Below are 20,293 nucleotides of genomic sequence, written 5' to 3'. Positions count from 1 at the left end.
GATGAACATATTTAGTAATTTTTTTTCTGGGGTAGGGGGTGGGGGTCTTTTGGTGTTAGGTGAGCATATCCCTTATTTTAATATCCCATTATTGACAGGTATGGTTGTTATTAGTGTCCTACAGTTTTGGGGAGGAAATGCATGCAATGTGTCCTGAACTACAGCAGAGGGCAGCCGTCTTATTTTAAATCATTGTACGGTATAAAGTTCTATAAAATATCTAATACAACACATTGATGCTATTTCATGACATAATCTAATTGCGCAATACACACATTGCCATTACTGAGTATCTCATTCTCAAAGAAAGGAAAGTGGACAAAACAAATGTTTAACGCAAACATAATTACAAAAATGGAACGAACATTATATGAATTAACAGTCAATTAGAATTACCAGAGCTTTATATATGGCAAAAAAATAAAGTCAATTCTTCCCGTGAAGCACAAAAAGGATGCTGAAATCGTTGTACTGAACTATCTTTTTAAATTTAAAGTTCACACCATTTCACTTGGTTTTGTTTTTTCTTTCACGCCACGTGGCTTGACGACTTAGATTTTAATGAAGGATGAAGAACAAGTTTAAGGAAAACAAGAAGACTTTTGTGTGTTTCTGAGGTCAGCAGAGTCTCTGCACATTCCAGCCATTCCCTCCAGTGTCACACAACTATCAGCTGATCCCAGAAATGCCTCTGTATACATGACTCTCTTGACCATCTTACCATCATTCAAGGCCCATACCCCGACAAGTACAAATCAGGTACGTACTAACTGGACACTTTATTAGGTACACCAACAACTGCGCCTTAAAGGGATAGTTCACCCAAAACTGAATATTCTGTCATCATTTTCTCATACTTCACTGAAACTGTTTGAGTTTCTTTCTTTTGTGGAACACAAAGAAGATACTTTTTAAAATGTTGGAAACTATTGACTATACTATTGACTTCCTTCAAAATATCTTCGTTTGTGTTCAACAGAAAAAGAAAGGTTTAGCAAACACTCGAGGGTGAGTGAATAGAGGGTAAATTTTCATTTTGAGGAACTATTCCTTGACGTTATGCTCTTGATGTGTGTTTTCCAGCATGACAAACTTTATTCCTCTTTTCAAGAAGGCTGTGGACTTTCCAGTGTTGCAACATTTAATGTATATAGGATCCTCTTTTGCTTGTTTGGTGTATCATTTCAAATCTCACTCAAGTATTTAGGCCTAAGTATAAGATTTAAATTTTGGTTGCATTTACATTTTGCATTGTAAACCCCTCACAAATCTATCTTTTAAACTGATATTTTTAATAGGAAGCTATACAATATTATTTTTGTGCATATTATATTTTATATGTGCATTATATTTTCTAAATATGTTTGGTGACTAAAATATTATTTTAATAAATATATCTGTTTAAGCCATTGCTTATATTCACTGAGAAATGGATAAAAATATTAATTTTCAAAACGGGGTGTACTCAATTATACTGAACACTGTGTATACTAGGCATGGGGCGATAACGGTTTTCAAGGTATACCGCGGTTGGGAAAACTCAAGGTTTAAAAACAGTAAATTTTCTGTAATACAGTTTCTAAGGTATGTGTAATTTTTATTTATTTATTTATTTATTTATTTATTTATTTATTTATTTTTTAACAACAGTATTTCCAGCAGAAAAGATATCCAAAGGCGCCGTTTTAAATTGTAAAAGAAATCTGTTTTTGAAACTAATGAAGACAGCAGAAGTAAATGATTCATTTGTATGATTTAGCCTGATGTGTTTACTGCTCCAAAATATTTAAAATGTTTCTCAAAATAAAATATATTGTGTTTAAAAGTGAAAAATGTTTTTGTTTCTTGCCCAGACATTTAAAAAGAATATATACTACAGCAGTAACCACAATACTGTGAAACTGGGATGTTTTTATCCAATGTTATCATACCATCAGAATCTTATACCAGCCCTTGCCTAGTGTGTGTGTGTGTGTGTGTGTGTATGTGTATACACACACACACGCACGCGCACACACACACACACACACATACATATATATATATTATTGTATGACATGCATATAGAATTATATTATTTATAATACCGATATATTAACATACAAAAGAGGCTACAGGGGTGAATGATGCATCAGCGCTCTGGATGCAGGATTTTTAAAAATCTGCATACAAATGAGTAAGCGGCACTTGAATAAAAAAACCTTATCATGGCTAATGCATATTAAATTATTAAGATATAATTATAACACAAGCACAGACTATATGGCTAAACAGGTTTTTCCTACTTTCTGTCTCTGTTTTGGAAGAGGTGTAAAATATCACATTACTTCAGAGCGGGACATTACTCCTGTGACCTGAAGCAATAAGTTACACTTACAAGCTCTCACAGTTGTTGTTGGGCAATAACAAAATAATTTACTGTCAAAGAAACGGTCACTGTTCGTTAGAAATGAGTCTATATAGTTAGTCATAAATTCTCTTTTGAAACTTGCATTAACAGTGTGAGGTCTTCTTGATCATAATTTGAGTACAACACCATTACAATAATAAACTGTGGTTTTATTATAGTGTAAGTAGTATATTAAGCATACTTGTGTTAGTGGTTTGTTGTAAAGAATGTTTGCATGTCTGTAAATGTAAATGAGCTGCCATTTGTATTTTAGTGTTAGTTCACCCAGTAATGAATATTCTGTTATTAATTACTTACTTTCACGTCATTCCAATTCAATAAGACCTTCGTTCATTTTCTGAACATAAATTTTAATATTTTAGATTAAATCCTAGAGCTATCTGACCCTTCATAGACGGCAATGGTTCTGAGACGTTCAAAACAGGAAACATTTCACATGACTTCAGTGGTTGAACTGTAATCACACAAAGCTCTGGGAATGCTTTCATGGAGCAAAAACCTGCAAAAATGATTTTGTTTGCCTTTGTCTTCTGTATCAGATCAGGGTGTGTGTTGAATATGGGTAATACGATGATTGTGTGTTGCGCTGTTGATTCAACAATATTTAGTGTTTCTATTTTGTTTATATGTTTTGTTTCTATCAAGTGCGTCTGTTGCTCCTGCTGCATCGCATAAACAACAGTCAATACCTATTATTCCATCCAAAAATGCAAATGAACTTTATGCACAAAACTGGAATATCGCTCAAAAGACATGCGAATAAAGCAGCGTTTCCATCCAACGAGTCAAAGCAAATAAAATCATCACTTTCTGATTAACTGGCACCAAATATTAACTTTAAAAACTGAATTTGCTGTGGTAGAGGAAGCTGTTTGAATCTTCTTCATTTAATAAATGACTTGTGGCAATCCTGACACGCAGTGAATAAGCGGTGGCGATTGAAGATGTGAGATGTGGAGCACATGACACTTGATTCTGGAGGTAATTAATAAAATAATAACACTAATACTGAAATGGTTAAGGCGTTTTAGAATGACCAAAACAACATTTTAGGTGTTTTACAATGTGCACAGCCTGCTGGTTTGTCCATTCGCACACTTTAGGTGCGTTCGACTTCATGCAGCGCTGCGCAGTGGCAGACCGAAATCTGTTTTAAAGCAGTGCATGGTGGTTAGAAATTTTATCTGGATTGACGCTGCGCCGACGCCACGTGACTGTCACATGTGGCATCAAAGTACCGTGACAGTGCTCCGAGATCAGACGATGCAGCATCTGAAGAGCGACTGCATGAGCTCTGATGACGACACCGATATTACATGATCGGCCGAGTTCACCGCATAACAACAACGTGTGTTTCGGCTTTATTATAGGACAAATTCCGATTCACAAATATCAAAACAAACAGTTTACTTTTCATATCATCTTTATCTTGTAAACATCATGCTTATTAAAAGGCTACAAATATTTTACTGCAGTAATCATGTTTTGTTGAATAATTTGGTTAAGGCTAGATTGTTTGCATATGTTTATTTTCAACCTTTTTTATACATACTATTAAATGCATTGAGCTCTATGAACGATTTAAATGATATATTTTAGTAAATAACCTAAATATTAACTCAAATAAGTCTTACAGACTTGTAATAAAATAATAATCATCATTGATCCTGCCATCCTAAAGGTTTCTTAACAAATTAAGTTAAAGAAGTATTTTATTAAATAATTATAAAATGATTTTTAGGATTATAAAATATATTTGTTATTTCCTGTCTATCTGTTATTACCTGCTCTTTCTGGGAAACTTCTACTTAAATTGCTGCTCACTTATTTTAGGAATGTCCTTTTGTTCAATCTTCTTGGATTAATGTGCTTTTCTGAAAATGCTTTCATTATCCAAAATTATTTTAATCATTCTTTTAGACTTAATCAAAACACTTTGTTTTGGGTTTTACACTAATATATATTATTTAAGTTATATTATTATTTAAGTTATATTATAAGTTATATTATTAATATATTTAAGTTTTATATCTATAAATGTAAATAAATGTAAACCCCTTTTAGCATATTCAAACAAGAAGTATTAGCCTAGAGTGATGTTTAAACTCCTAGAATTTGTGCTTATTGCTTTGTATTTAATAGGCCTATTCATTTTCATGTATATTACCCCTCGTTTCCCCTTATTTCTCTCATGAGTTTGTTATATATTTATGTCATAATTCCTTTATTGTTTAAAAATTAACTATAGTTTGTAGATACTGTATTCTGATTTATTTGTAAATCTTTTGTTGTAATAAATAAATAAATAAATAAATAAATAAATGATGATGACGCCATGTGATCGGTCGTCATGACTGCAGCAACTTTTGGCTCCGTTTTCAACTCCGCCCCGGCCTGCGCTCAGCTAATCTCGTTGATCACCGGCTGTAGCTGTGCTGTCGAACGCACCTATTTTTATCATCACATGATTTCTTATAACAAAGTCACATCTTTTTTTTTAATGGGCATTCTGGAAGTTTATCCTACTCAGTTATGCGCATGTGTTTTTTTATGCACATTTTCAAAATTTATGGGCAACTTGGCATTTTCATCAACTGTTTTTTTAATGCACATCCAAAATGCACATCAAAATAGGTGGATGGAAATGTAGCTAGGGAAAGAGACAGCAGTAAAGCAGATATTCAGATATTTGAGAGTCAAAACACCTTGTAAGTTTTTTTGATGTATTTATTGTGAAGTTTATTCAAGCCTTTCTGCAAAGATGAGTCACACACAAATGTTACAAAATTTGCATTACACACAAACACACACACATGTTTAACTTTGCACTGTTTTTCTGGTGGCCGAGAGAGTTAAACGTGCTGCAATTTAAGAAAACCCATGCAAGAAAACTAAGATCTTCATCCATTTGACAGCACACGTGCTGCAAATCCTCACAACACAAACACAAAAAAAAGGGCTGCATTTTCTCACAACGTAAAAAGAACAGAACACAACAGAAATGTTTTAAGGGGACCCAAAAACGTGACCGGTGTCGCTGTGCCATCACTATTGCTCAGTGAAGTAGGTGATCTTTGAAAGGTGAGTTTTTTTATTTATTTGTTGTTTTTTTTTTATTTAACATCCTGATTCCCTTGTCTTTAGTATTTATTAGCCTAAATAGCCGGGTCCATCACGTTTTAGGATCCCCTTGAAACATTTCTGTTGTGTTGTGAGAAAATGCAGGGTGTTTTATTCACTTGTATGTGTTGTAAGAAAATACAGTGCTTTTTAAAAAAAATGTGTTTACATTGTGAGAAATTGCAGCATGTGTGCTGTCAAACATACGAAGATCTTTTCTCAATTTGCTTGTGTTTTTGTAATTGCATGTGTTTTTTTTTTAATTGCATCACGTTAAGCTCTCTCGGCCACAGTAGTTTTTGCATGTCTAACTGAGGCAAATATGACAGGATTTAATATACAAGTTAATATACACTGCTGTATAAATATCTCTTATGCTTTTGTTCAAAATAAACCAGATTTAATGTCCACAAACCAGGGCTCTTGTATGTTTGAAGCATCTTTTGACACAGCTGTGGTGATTCCAGCTGTTATGAAAAACATTTTAAACTTGTAAAACTCATTTGTGAGGTGCAGCTGATCACAGAGAGTTGGAACAGATCTTTTAATCCCAGTTTCTTTACAAATCCTGTAATGTGGATGTGTTTATGTGCATTACTACGGAGACAGGTTAATACGCTTCTGGCAAATCAATTCGAATATCTACGTTATGTTGAGGTTGGCCTCAAAATTGCAGTGATATATATATATATATAGAAGTTATTTCTGCTCAGCTCTTTAGTTGCGCAATTATTCTGTGTCTCTGGTCATGTGTCATGCCTACTATAATTTCTCCTTTGTACATGCAGTTATACACATATACAACAATCTAAAGCAGACACCAGTCTTTGAGGAACAGCAGCTTTTTTGCATCTGCTATCCATCAAGAAGGAATGACTGAGCAAACCTTTGATCTGGGCATGTGTGTGTGTTTTGTGTAGACTGTAATTCAGGCGAATCAAAACTTGTTCAAGAGCCACAATTTCAAACTTTTATATTTTTTATTATGCTTGTTTTGACAAATTTCTGAAAATTATTATTATAGCACATTTGGTAATTTGGATGGATAATGTAACAATTTTTCCCATATAGACAGTTGTGTTCAAAATTGACGAACACTGTCAAAAATGCTGGGCTCCACACAATTCCTTTATGTTGTCCCAACACAAATCTGTTGTTAACTTAATAATTTTTTTACAAATTTAAGTGGATTAAACATAAAACAATTAGATTGTCCCCCCAAAAAAAACCTTAAGAATTGTGTTGTTTCAACTCATTCTAAATAAGTAGTTTGAACAATCAGCAATCAAGCCTTTTTTTAGAAATATGAGTGAAGAAAGCTGGGAAAATAAATCTCTATCAATGCATTTTGCTGCAATAAAACAAATCAAAGCAAGGAAGAAACTGGTATAAAATAAATTCTTGGCAATCATGGCCTTGCTGTATTTCATAAAATAAAAAAATCCTGCCTATAAGGTCATGAGACATTGTCAGCAAAGAGGAAATATTTATGAGACATCATTATATTATTCATCAATGTACTAAGCAGAATGTTTTATGTTAGTTTACTGAGATTAGGCATTAATCTAAGAACAATAGAAGCATATTTTGGCAACTAACCGCCTAACGTGCAACTAACAGATTAGTGCTGCGGTAGTTAATGACCAGAACTGGGATGTTTCAAACAGATGTTGAATTAAAATTCTCTTAAACTGAATCTGATGTATTTTACAAGCCTCTCCAGGGAGAATCTGATTAATTATTAACGTGAGGTAAAGAGTTGTAATACAGAAGTCTGGATAATATAATAAAAAAATACAATTATTGTAGAAATCTTAAGAGTCGTTATGAGTGTGTTTAAAAATTAATTCTTTTATTTAGCAAGGACACATTAAATGAAGGCAGAAAGAAACGTATGGTTGTATAATATAAATATGAATTGTATATAAAATATGAATATATTCAGCATATTATTGTTATGATAGTAATAAATCTTACAGTAACACTTTAGTTTAAGTAACAATTCAAACCATTAAAACTGGCTTATTACCTGCCTATTATTAAGATATTAACTGTTTATTAGCACTTATAAAGTATGATCTTATTCTACACCTAATAATACTTCATACCTAATACTTCTAGTTAATGGTTTGTTAATAGCTTGAATTATGCAATAAATAAAAGTGGTAAGAAATCTTTCTTAGTCACCAAATCAGAATGATTTTTAAATATGGCATCGCTACAATCTTTATTATTATTTTTATTATTATTATTATTATTATTATTATTATTATTATTATTATTATTATTATTATTATTATTATTATTATTATTATTGCATAGTTATTGGCTCTATTATTCCCACTTTAGTTGACTTACAATGTGTTGTTTTGAATGGTACCAGATAACTATCACTGTCAAATGTATTTAACTAGTTAAAAGAAATGTTCACTCATAACTGTTCGCTTACTCACTTGCCACAAACCTGTTTGCATTTTTTTATGACTGTTTAAGTCAACTGGGCAACTGGGGTGGTGGTTCCCATTTTTAAGAAGGGGGACCAGAGGGTGTGTTCCAACTATAGGGGGATCACAATCATCACCCTCCCTGGGAAAGTCTATGTCAGGATACTGGATAGAAGGGTCCAGCCAATGGTCGAACCTAGGATGCAGGAGGAACAATGTTGTTTTCAACCAGGCTGTGGTACACTGGACCAGCTCTATACAACAATGCTGTTCTGTTGGCTTAATTGAACATGGACTTTCAGCATGCACTGGGGCGGTTTGCTGCCAGTGTGACATGGCTGGGTTGGGAATCAGCACCTTCAAGCCCGAGGCCATGGTGCTTCACCAGAAAAGGTGGTTCGCCATCTCCAGGTTGGAGAAAAGTCCTTACCCTTTTGAGTTCAAGTATCTTGGGGTTTTGTTCACGAGTGAGGGAAGGATGGAACGTGAGATTGACAGGCAGATTGGTGCAGCGGCAGCAGTAATGGCGTCAATGTATAGGTCCGTTGTGATGAAGAAAGTGCTGAGCAAAAAAGGCGAAGCTCTCGATTTACAAGTCAATCTACATTCCAACTTAGATTGACCTATGGTCATGAGCTTTGGGTCATGGGCCGAAATGAGTTTTTCTTTTTCAGGGTAGCAGGGCGCACCCTTATAGATAGGGAGCTCTGTCACCCAGGAGGAGCTCGGAGTAGAGCCCCTTCTCCTTCACATCGAGAGAATTCAGCTGAGGTGGCTCGGGTATCTGTTTCGGATGCCTCCTGGATGCCTACCTAGGGAGGTGTTCCAGGCATGTCGCACTGGGAGGAGGCCTTGGAAAAGACACAGGACACACCAGGAGGAGCTCGGAGTCCACATCGAGAGAAGTCAGCTGAGGTGGTTTAGGCATTCAGGATCCCTACCTAGGGACATTCATGAGGGACTCTCGGCTGGCCAGGGAACGCCTCTGGATCCCCCCTGGAAGAGCTGGAGGAAGTGTCTGGGGAGAGGGAAGTCTGGGGTTCTCTCCTAAGACTGCTGCCCCCGTGACCCGGCCCCGGCCCCGGAAAAGCAAAAGAAAATGATTGAATGTTTAAGACTTTCATTTCTTTTTCCTACTATGGATGTCAATGGTTACAGATTTTCAGCTTTCTTTAAAATAATTTGTTGTTCAACAGAATTAAAAAAAACACACACATAAAGATTTATGACCATGAGTGTGAGTAAATAGTGAATAATAAGGATCTTTGGCTAAACTATGATTATATATGTGATTATTTATATAAGTATGCTTACTTTTTTTAAAGCAAATTACAGTTTGTTTTTTATTCAGTGTTTCATTTTCTGTCCTTTTACTTTTTAATAGTTTTTTTTTGTGTGAAATCTGCCCACACAATGATTACAAGGTAAATTAATTATTTGCAGCCTTTGTTAAGGTAATACACAACTGTGGTTTGTGATGATTCTTTTTTGAAGGAGGATGAAGGAGACAAAACACCCGCTGGATAGACTGCGGTGACAGTGTGGGCTAATTACAAGACTTTAAAAGAGTATGGAGGTAACACATTCGGCAGGAACGTGCGAATGACTGAACAGCCGTCAAAGTACATGGACGAGTGGGATCAGGAGCTTTTGGCTGAAAGCACACAAGTGGGAGCTCCACCACCTGTGATCAATAATAACAACACTCTTTTTTAGCTCTTGGTTATCCACAGAACTCATCTACTTGAATGAGAACATATTTAATGAAGGATAAATGGCAAGACATTTTTGTTCCATAATGTCTTTCCTTCCATTACAATGGTAAAAAGTAATCTGTTATTATTTACACACTCTTTCATCTGATTTGTTGTTTGGTGCACAAAGGAGAATCATATAAATATAGAAATCAATCAAATTGTTCATTGTTTTAAGAAAAACTTCAAGCACGGTTCTAAGTTTAAAATAAGGTGCAATAGGATGTGTGTGTGGAGACACGTATGGATGAAAGGCAAACATCTAGCAAATGGCTCATTCATGTGTACTGAGCTGTTGGAACAGCATGATGTCTGTGTTGGAATTGACGGCATTTTAACCGGCTGATGGTTTACAGCACAGTAGGTCAACAGTTTATATTCTCAGGCCTAGTTTAGATAGTACGAGCACAACACATGAGGCTTTTCAAAGTACATTACTATTAAAGGACAAATCATTTATTTCTGAAGGAAACCAGCTTCCGGTGTTTCTAACATAATATTTTGTTAAATATATATCCATTAATTCATTCATTTTCTTTTCGGCTTAGTCCCTTTATTAATCTGGGGTCGCCACAGCGGAATGAACCACCAACTCATCCAGCACGTTTTACGCAGCGAATGCCCTTTCAGCCACAACCCATTTCTGGGAAACATCCCCACACACACTCACTCACACTCATACTATGGACAATTTAGCCTACCCAATTCACCTGTACAGCATGTCTTTGGACTGTGGGGGAAACCGGAGCACCCGGAGGAAACCCACGCGAACGCAGAGAAAACATGCAATACTGCGTCACCCAAATATATATCCATATATATATATATATACAGTAAGTACAGTATATATATATATATATATATATATATATATATATATATATATATATATATATATATATATATATATATATATATATATATATATAGGGCGACACGGGTGCAGTAGGTAGTGCTGTCGCCTCACAGCAAGGTCGCTGATTCGAGCCTCGACTGGGTCAGTTGGCATTTCTGTGAGGAGTTTGTGTTCACCCTGCATTCGCTGTGTAAAACATATGCTGGAATAGTTGGTGATTCATTCTGCTGTGGAGACCTCTGAAATTGAATGAACGCATCATGCTATGCTGAAATACTACTTTTGTTTTAACAAACAAGGGTGCTTAGGGGACAATAAAGTATTTATTAATGTATCTAAAAAATATTTTTTAAGTTTTTTGCCTAATTTTTATTATTATGGAAAAAATATATTAATGTTTGTATTATTTACTCACTATATAATATGTATCCAAATTAAGATGGTAAAAATGACCCTCATAACCGAATGATATGTCGAAGATTCACGCTTTGTTTACATAATTGAAGGTGCCGCCTCAGACCGCCGTTGAGTTGGACTGTGCCGTTAGAGGGGATGCGTTTTTTTCAGGACGAAAGATGAAATGTCTTAGCATAATTTATTCCCTAATCATTAACGAAAAGGAAACACAATTATATAAGACTTCTAAGCATACATAGTCCGCTGATAAAGGGTATGAGAATATTCACTGTAATATTAAAAAAAGTTTCATAGTATGCCACCCCTCGTAAAGTCGTTATAAGTGAATGGTACGGTCCACCCCCTACTAGTACTGTTTTTCTTACAGCGGATGGAAGCATTAAGTTATTCGCTATTCCTATAATGAAATGTCTCCGAGACTCAAGGCTTTAATTTCATATTTTCTGCCGAATATTTTATTTGGCTGATTTCAGTTCTTTCCAGAAAAGTACAACGCAAGGCTGGGCGCAGGTAAAACGGATAACATGGCAGTTAAGAGCGTCCTTTGAAGTCTTTCCCTTTTCGTCGCTGGATTGATCGTGTAATTGAGAGGGAGAGGCGCCGTGTTGTCCGAAAAGCCTCATGTTTTCACCGGGTCAAGAGGAGCACTGTGCGCCGACCAAAGAGCCAGTAAAGTACGGCGAACTGGTGGTTTTAGGGTGAGTCCCACATACACGCAGCTATATTTCATCATGTTTGTCTAATGTTGACGAGTTCATCCGACTTTACTTGAATTACCTGCTTGTTTCCTGAGTTCACGTGCTCTTAATACTCTCACAGCAGGGTGCTTCAGCAACTCTCGGGCGTATTTTTAAGCTGCTGTTCAGCTGAAAACCGCGTTTTTGGAGAGTACGGAAATAGTTTGTTTACACACTTGATATTGGTGTGCAGTGCGCGAGACCTCCCAGCTCTTAAAATTCACGCGCTCACGTTACTGCACAAATGAAACACGTGCGCGTTAGCGAGCGCTTTCTCTGGGCTTATGCTTGCCTGTGAAATAAACACACCACGCTTATTTATATGCACAAAAATACGCAGCTAAGAAGATTTGCAGGTGATTCAGAAAGGCGTTTATTGAACGCGATGCGTGTTTTACTCCAGCGTGGGGGTGGATGGTGTAGCTGTGATTTGGTTTAATCCTCAGACACCCGTATTTTGGCCCTGGTTTTGAGATCGTGATGGGACCTCCTCATCGGGCTCGTTCATCATCCTCATCTGTACGGGAAGCAATAACGAGATGAAGGGCGGTGGAGGAATTCGGAAGCAGCCCACTAAAGTTATTTGTCCCCCTCCCTTTCTATGACTGAGCAAAGAGCCTGTCTCTCTTTTACAATGCCCCCTCCTCGCACTGCTGGTTGTAAATCACAGTGCTGTTCAGTGATTTAGAACAGAGCTTTCCAGCCCATTCTTTGAGAATTGCTTCATTAGTTTGTTAGGTTCTGATCTGGATGTGTGTAATTTAAGACTATTTCAAACTTTCTTAAGCTATTTGTTTTATAGCATTACAATCAACAACATTCAGACTCAGACCAAAGTCGTTGTAATAGAAGGTAATACAGTAAAGCCTGCTGAATTGTAACTTGACCTGCAAATGAATGCAGGTTTAAATGAACATGACCAAAACTGCTGAAAAACCTGTTGTGAAACTATAGGCCTTCTATCATCTAATTGTCACCTTAAACTTTTTTTTTTTAGCAAATAAAAGGCCCAACAACAAAATATAGAATAGGAATAGGTCTGCACCTGTCTCTAAAACTGCACACCTCCATATTGTTTTACATGTTAATCTGCTATAAAATCCTAAAATTTTATCAATCAAATGTTAGTATAATTTAAACCACTAACAACATTATTGTTGCTAAGTTGAACACAGACTGAAGCAATGTGTCTACTTGATTTTATTTATTTTTATCCAAAATATCAGACTTTTGAAAAACACCAATATTAAGGGGACAATTCACCCATAAATGGGAATTCTCACCTTTTACTAAAACTAAAATGTTTTTTTTATTTTTCCCTTTTTACTGTTAAACACAAAACAAGATATTCGGAAGAATGTTGAAAAAATTACCATTGACATCAATAGTAGAAACAAAATTTGAATAATCAAGTGGACCTTGAGTAAATGACACTTCATTTTTGGGTGAATGATTTCTTAAATCATGGTGCCTGCAGTTCTTAAAGATCTTACCCTGCAACAATTATATTTAGGATGTTGCATGCATTTCAAAAGCAAATCCAACATGCCCAACTCCCGTCTCTCCAAAATATACCCTTTAGTATTTTTGTTTTCCAATGCATTACGTCTAAACATTTGAAAATCATGATACGTTTACTTGAGATGCTAAATCTTTGAATCTGGACAAATTAAGTCTTGTTAAACGAGATTTAATCAACACAAAATACTCCTAAAAACCAGTGATCAGAAGGTATACAGCAGAACTTATTGTTTTTGTGTTTGAGAAGGTTATGTGTATTTTGGGTTAAAAGTTGTTGTTGTTGTTTATTATTATTTTTAATAATTTGGAAAAAGTAGTGCAGATCAGGACAAAGTTGTCGTTTTAGACTTCTAGGTGCTGCATATTTAACTTTTATTTTATGTTCTCTTAAATGTACAATTTATGACTAGGCGCACATGGAATCTGCACCCAGATTTTTCATAGATTAAGCCTGTCATTCTATCTTTACTTGTATGTGTGTGGCTAGTTTGGTTTGTGTTTTATTGATTTATTTTAGTCCATCCATCTTGAGTAAACAGTTTTCTCATATCAGCCTTAAAAGCCTAATAATTAAAATATGTTTACCTAAAGAATTTTTATTTTTTGTTGAAAAAATTCTGTGCAGAAATGGCACTAGTGTGTCTGTTGATTGTCTGGCCCTGTTTATGACCTTTTTTTGTTTCCTTCAGATTGTTCATTAAATTCTCGCCATTTAAAACGCAAACTCGATGTTGCTTTTTGTTTCACCAATGAATTCTTGAGACATTTGATCTCAAAACTATGTATTTAAGTATCATTTTAGTTAGACGTCATTGGTAAATGTAACCACTAGCTGCACAATATATAGTTTGAGCATCGATATTTAATTGTGCGTGTCCGCTATAGTCACATTGCAAAAGGCAATGCTGAGTTCAAATTATAGTTGACTATAAACCAAAACACATGAGATTAGTGGAGACACTGCAGAATTGAACCATAATAGATTGAAAGTCTAGAATCTGCATGTGTTTTTAAGGCCTGTGACTGTGTGGGCATTTTTAGAGAGTTAAAATAATTTTGAATGTGCATAAAGAAGTTTTTAATTAAATTTTTAAATTACATTTTACATTTGATTATTGAATTTCTTTACCTGAATACGGTTACTCTCCAATTTATTTTAATTTAATATTTGCTTCATTGTGTTTTTTTTTATGATTGTACTGTTTATTATATGTGTATAATAAATGACATCAAATATATATTTACATTTCACTCCCCTACAAAACCATCCTAATCAATCTAAAGTAATGACTTATAAAAAAACTTAAATAGAACTATTTAAGTCATCTGTTGAAATTGTATTTACATCACAGAGAGAAAAAAATACTGCAATGTTAAAGTTTTGCAATATCATGCAGGCCTAGTAATATCTGCACATTTGTGTATTTGGTGCAGGTCCTTTTATTTTTTGGTCAGTTTTTACCTCTGAAAATTTCTCGAGAGAGTGCTCAAAGTTCTCATCATAACATTGGACAAAAATCATGATTCTAAAATGTATTTCTCATTTTTTAAAAACATCTTTTACTAACAAATAATACTATGTAGTATATTATGAGTTACAGGGTTAATATAGCAGTGTGACATCATATGCTTATGACCCATGTGTCTGTATCCCAGGCTTCAGATGTTTTTGTTGGAGCAGCTTGTCTAAGAGCACTTTGTTTAATTCTCCAATTTAACGTCAATTTGTAGGCCAATGTGGCTTTAGGCATCTTGGGTTCCCTCAGGAATTGTTCTTTTTTTTTCTATGGTATTTTTTAGAATAGTGGTTTTTGGTTTGAGTAAATTAAGAAGAGCTGTGGTTAACATTATGTGAAGACCGTTTCATGCTTTGTTTCGTAACCTAAGTTTTGTCTAATTTCACATCCTTCTGGTGCCTGCAGTCCTCCTTGTAGCAGCTTTTAAAAAATGTATCCACTTCAAAACTGACATTACATAACTTTTGTAAACCAAATAAAGTGTCCTTTATATAATAATGTTTGTAAACCATTAAGAATTAATGGCTACTCCTAAAGGTGCCACAGCAGGTTTAGTTTTTGTATACACTTTCATATTTATTAGGTCAAATATGACTGAGAAATGACATCCATTGTGGAGCCCAATTCTGTTTCTTAATGTAATTATGACTTGACCATACATTGTTTGGGTAAAATTATTTTTGAGAGGACTATCAATTTACTTTCATAGACTGGTTTTATTTATTTATTTTATTTTATATTTATTCTTTTTATTTTGTTGTTATTAATAATAAAATAAAAATAAATAATATTTTTATATTTATTTATTTTTAAATATTTATTTTTATATTGTTTTTATATTATTCATATATTGTTTTATATTTATTTTTTGTTCATTTATTTTATATATATATATATATATATATATATATATATATATATATATATATATATATATATATATATATATATATATATATATATATATATATATATATATATATATATATATATATATATATAATTTAAAAAAAAAAAATAATTTTTTTAATATATATATATTCATTTAATTTATTATTTTTTACATTTCTATTTATTTTTTACATTTCTATTTATTTTTTTTTATTTACTTTTTCATTTAGATGTAGAAAGAGTATTTGTTACATTTTATAATTCTTTTTTTTTTTTTAAGGCTACTTTCGCAGTAAATTTGTCATAAGTCTTCGATTCAAGGAGTTTGCCACATGAATTTATTATAGAGTACAGAACAAAGTTGTTATATGACTATCACATGCATCTCTAAAAGTTGTTACATAGAAGTTTGTATCTTTTATTTGTTATGCGTAATCAGTTGACATGGAAATGTGTTTGTTATTTTTGGAATGTTTGATTTATAGATTATTTTCAAACGTTGTGTGTATGCACTACTCGAGCTACTGTAGCACCTATTGCCCTAAACGGATATCCCGGTACCAACTTTCTGCTGGCCTGATTCAGTAGGGCGGCCTGGCATTGGCTGCTGGCACACAGTTAGCAGAGGCTGAAAGAGGGTATTATTGATCTGGGCACTGGCAGATCTAAGCCTCCAGTTCTCCTCTCTCTGTTCATTGTTTTCATTAGACTGACTGAGCTTTTTGATAAGGCTTTGTGGGACACTACAGCCCTCTAAAATGCACCTTTTGTGGTGGTGTCTTTCCTCTGTGACTGATAGCTGTGGGGAGATGGGTCTTGCTGACTCTAAAGTTTCTGCCAACTCACTGAGATGGCCTTACAATCCACCTTACTGATCGTCCTTCAAACTCTGGTCTCCTAAAGGGAGACATGATCAACCTAAAGGATCTCAGATGTACTACAGGTGTCTGCCTCTAATTTAAATGTGCTGTTTTTGCAATACGTCTTTTATGCTCCGCTAGACTGAATCAATCTGATATGCATTAAATCTAGTAATAATGTGGAAATATTTCAAATAAATGTAAAAAGGTGATTTATGTAATGGCAAAGCTGAATTTTTAGGATGGATTCAATCTTTTTACTATTTTATGTTGACAGAATCTGCTTAGGTTTGCTATGTTTGTACAGAATTTAGCAAAATAATCTGCAATTTATGCATTTGTGGTTTTTGAGAGTATAGGAGGTGAAAACATAACTTCTTAACCTTTTAATGTTGTTAAAGAGCCTCTATTGTGGGTTTTTAAAAATGATATAGCCAAATATGAAGGGCCGGGTTCGGTAAAGCATAACACGCCTTTCCCTTCAAACACCTGCAGAGACCGGGGGATCATGTGACTGATCATGATGCAAAGATGATGATCACTGACAGATGGAGGTTCGGCTGTGGGGAATAAAAGGTTAAAGTTCATTTTCAAAACAATACCACAGTATAGCCAACCATGTGCTGTGTTTGTTCCTGTCATTTTTCTGATTTTTTGATACAATAATTTATGCTGCAACATGGGATTCGTTAGCCGTTTGCTATTAAATAAAGGAGCAGCAAAGACAATAATGTTTGGGACTTTGTCAGACTTTGACAGGGACTTCTCGTTTGTGTAGTTTGCAAAGTATGTATTGTGTGCTGTAACTTCTAATGGCTCATTGCAGCTTGTAATCACTTTTCTATTATAGATCAGTGCTTGTAATGCACTTCTCAGAATTAATATTTACGGGACTATTCTCATATTGCATCCAAAACTACGTTGAAAACATGACGCATGCTGCTTCCTTCACTGATTTAAATGCGTTTCTGAGCTTGCGATCTTTCCTTTGCCATTGCTATGACTACCATCAGCTGTTCCTTACACGCAAGGCGTGGTTAATTTTCAAAAAAGTTCAGCTTTTGCCACTGTGGATTAATACTTGTATGTGTGGTGGTTGTTGTTGTTACTTGGGCTTGTGGTTAAGAATAGGGGAATATGCTAGTTGTTAGGGTTAGTTTTTAATGCATTACTGCGTTGGGCTCTCACATACTCTGGCTACTTCATAACCATGGTGGGCATTTCTTTCCATCTCGCAGTCGACCAATCACAACAGACTGGGTCATTGGACCAATCGCTGCAGATTACCTTCACACAAGGGAGCAAATAAATTGCTGAACAAATCAAATGGGAGTCATTGGGATAATTAGGTAAAAATAAATGCGTAAGATAATGAAGTGTTTTTTGAACTTGCACTCATATCAGCCTCTTCTTGGAGACCCCCCCCAAAACCAAATATATGACTTTTATAAAGCATAATAGGGGCTTTTTAAAAGGAGGGTTTGTCCAAACCATCCAAAAACAATTGACAGCGTCAATATCAATCACTCAATATAATTATCACTCAAACAATGTCAATTAGTCTGCATGTAGGCCTACTTTTAAGGTTTAATTGTCCTAAACCTGTCCATTTCATTGGTAGTGCTGTTGGTATTAAAATGTGTCGGTCATGTCTGGTACAAGCTGTTAAATTGCTTGTCACGTTGTTATATGGTTCTAGAGTTCTAGAGTATATATGGTTATAGAGTACAACTCGTTACATTTAGGTCCTATATAACACACCCACTAAAAATGTAAGAAATTGTACACAAGTCATTTAAACTGAAGTATTTGCACATTATTCAGTAATGAAGCTAAAATAAATAGAAACACAATAACATTTCAGCATGAAGCAAAATCTTACTAAAAACGTACCAACAGACCACAGCTGCAGCTCCGGTGGAAGACACAAATATCATGAGTGAATTAAATGCAGTTTTTGTCAAATTATCAAAAATCCTGTGCACTTATTCCTCTGGCCCCATTAGAACATACATTTTGTTACAGTTATGGCTTCTGTCCACACTAGCCTGGAGTTTTCAACCCCTGAAAAGATGACAATTTCACTGATAAATGTCATAAGCGCATGATTACAAGGTGCCGCAGTTTCTGCACAAATTTTCTTGTGCTCTCTCAAATATACACTGCTTCTTAGCGAATTGTCTGTTCTTGCTCTGTGAGATGATGCGGACTCACAATTTGTGCCTTGTTTCCTCTACCTTTCTTTCTTTTGGTCTCCAGAGATCCTCCTGTCTGTTGAATCCGTTTACCCAAGAATGTTGATATGATTTGTATTAATTAATTGATTTTCCTTCGGCTCAGTGCCTTTATTAATCAGGGGTTGACACAGCGGAATGAACTGCCGAGTTATCCAGCATATGTTTTATGCAGCGGATGCCCATTCAGTTGCAACCCATCGCTGCGAGACACCCATTCACAATTATACACTACGGACCATTTTAGCTTGCCCAATTCACTTATAGCTCATGTGTTTGCATTGTGGGGGAAACCGAAGTACCCGAATGAGACCCACATGAACACTGGGAGAACATGCAAACTCCACAGAAATGCCAAGGCTCAACCAGCGACCTTCTTGCTGTGAGGTGACAGCGCTACCCCCTTCGCCACAGCGCTACCCCATGATTTGTGTACTTCTACAGTATTTTAGTGTTGAAAAAAATGTAATATAATTCTATTAGATTTATGATCACCTGCCAAATAGTAATTTATTCTACCTCTCTTCCCACAAAACCTCAGTTTGTGGTGAGGCATTGAATCAAACTAGGTTGCGATCCTAGACGTCACCTATAGGTTTCTGATGAGCACAAAAGAAGCTACAAGTGGGCGTGGCCAACCGGCAACATTTTGTTTGTGCGTCATCGCTTCAACCGGGCGTATCCAAATAAGGGCAAAGAGGTGGAGTGTGAGCGGAGCTACAGATGCCTGCTAGCATTTTGTTTAGATGGGCTTTTCTATGGGAGAAACGCTTAATACTTTACCACCTGCGACCCGTTTGTGTTCTGACCACATCTGCTTGGTTGTGTACTATATCAAAGTGTTTAGTCTGTTAAAAACACTGTTGTAATACATTGAGCCACCAAACATTGTTGTTATGATGTTTTTCTGCAGGAGGAAAATGTGAATTACCTTCAAACACTTCAAATATAGTCTGTGTTGGTAAATGCAAGACTAATTATGAAATCCAGGCATAACACTTTGACAACGTTTCGGATGACTGTTCTAGAGCCTACAGCTAATCAATCTGTCACATTCTGGAGTGCAGTCAAGCTCGAAATAAAATGTATTAATAATAATTTTTTATTATTTTGTTTTCTTAAAACAAATACATCTACATATATATGGTACATGTATGTAAGAATTGCACTCACCTGGGAAATAGAGGCCTTGTGAATGGTTTGTGAGCACAATTAAGTGCACATAGCATGCCATATTATCTGATAATTCTAATAATTCCAAAAGGCAATCGACTGTGTAAATCCACATAAAAAAATACAATGTATAAGCAGAGTTCAGCGGCTGATCAGCCAGAATGACATGACAGCAACCAGCGAGACCTAGCTGTCACTCAAGTGGCCACGCCCTTAATTATTCAGACTTAATAAAATCTAAACGGATGAGTTATAAAAAAATTCACCCCCTCACAGTTGTCATGAATGGTAATATTAGCTATATGCACTAAAACCATCTTGTACCTGGCTGTAAACATGTTTTTACCAGCTGTAAAATT

General features: G+C 35.2%; 1 protein-coding gene across 1 annotated transcript in view; it reads left to right on the top strand.

The window, feature by feature from the left end:
• Positions 1-11,346: 11,346 nt before the first annotated feature.
• Positions 11,347-20,293, top strand: part of peli2 (pellino E3 ubiquitin protein ligase family member 2) — a 51,471-nt gene continuing 42,524 nt past the window's right edge. The window contains exon 1 of the mRNA XM_056476767.1: positions 11,347-11,699. Coding sequence (XP_056332742.1) covers positions 11,623-11,699 — 77 coding nt within the window. The 5' untranslated portion in view covers positions 11,347-11,622. The remainder of the gene's footprint in view (positions 11,700-20,293) is intronic.

The sequence above is a fragment of the Danio aesculapii genome, chromosome 17 (assembly GCF_903798145.1).
Source record: "Danio aesculapii chromosome 17, fDanAes4.1, whole genome shotgun sequence".
Taxonomy (NCBI): domain Eukaryota; kingdom Metazoa; phylum Chordata; class Actinopteri; order Cypriniformes; family Danionidae; genus Danio; species Danio aesculapii.
The sequence above is the reverse complement of the archived record's forward strand: the minus strand, read 5'-3'. Positions and strand labels throughout refer to the sequence as shown.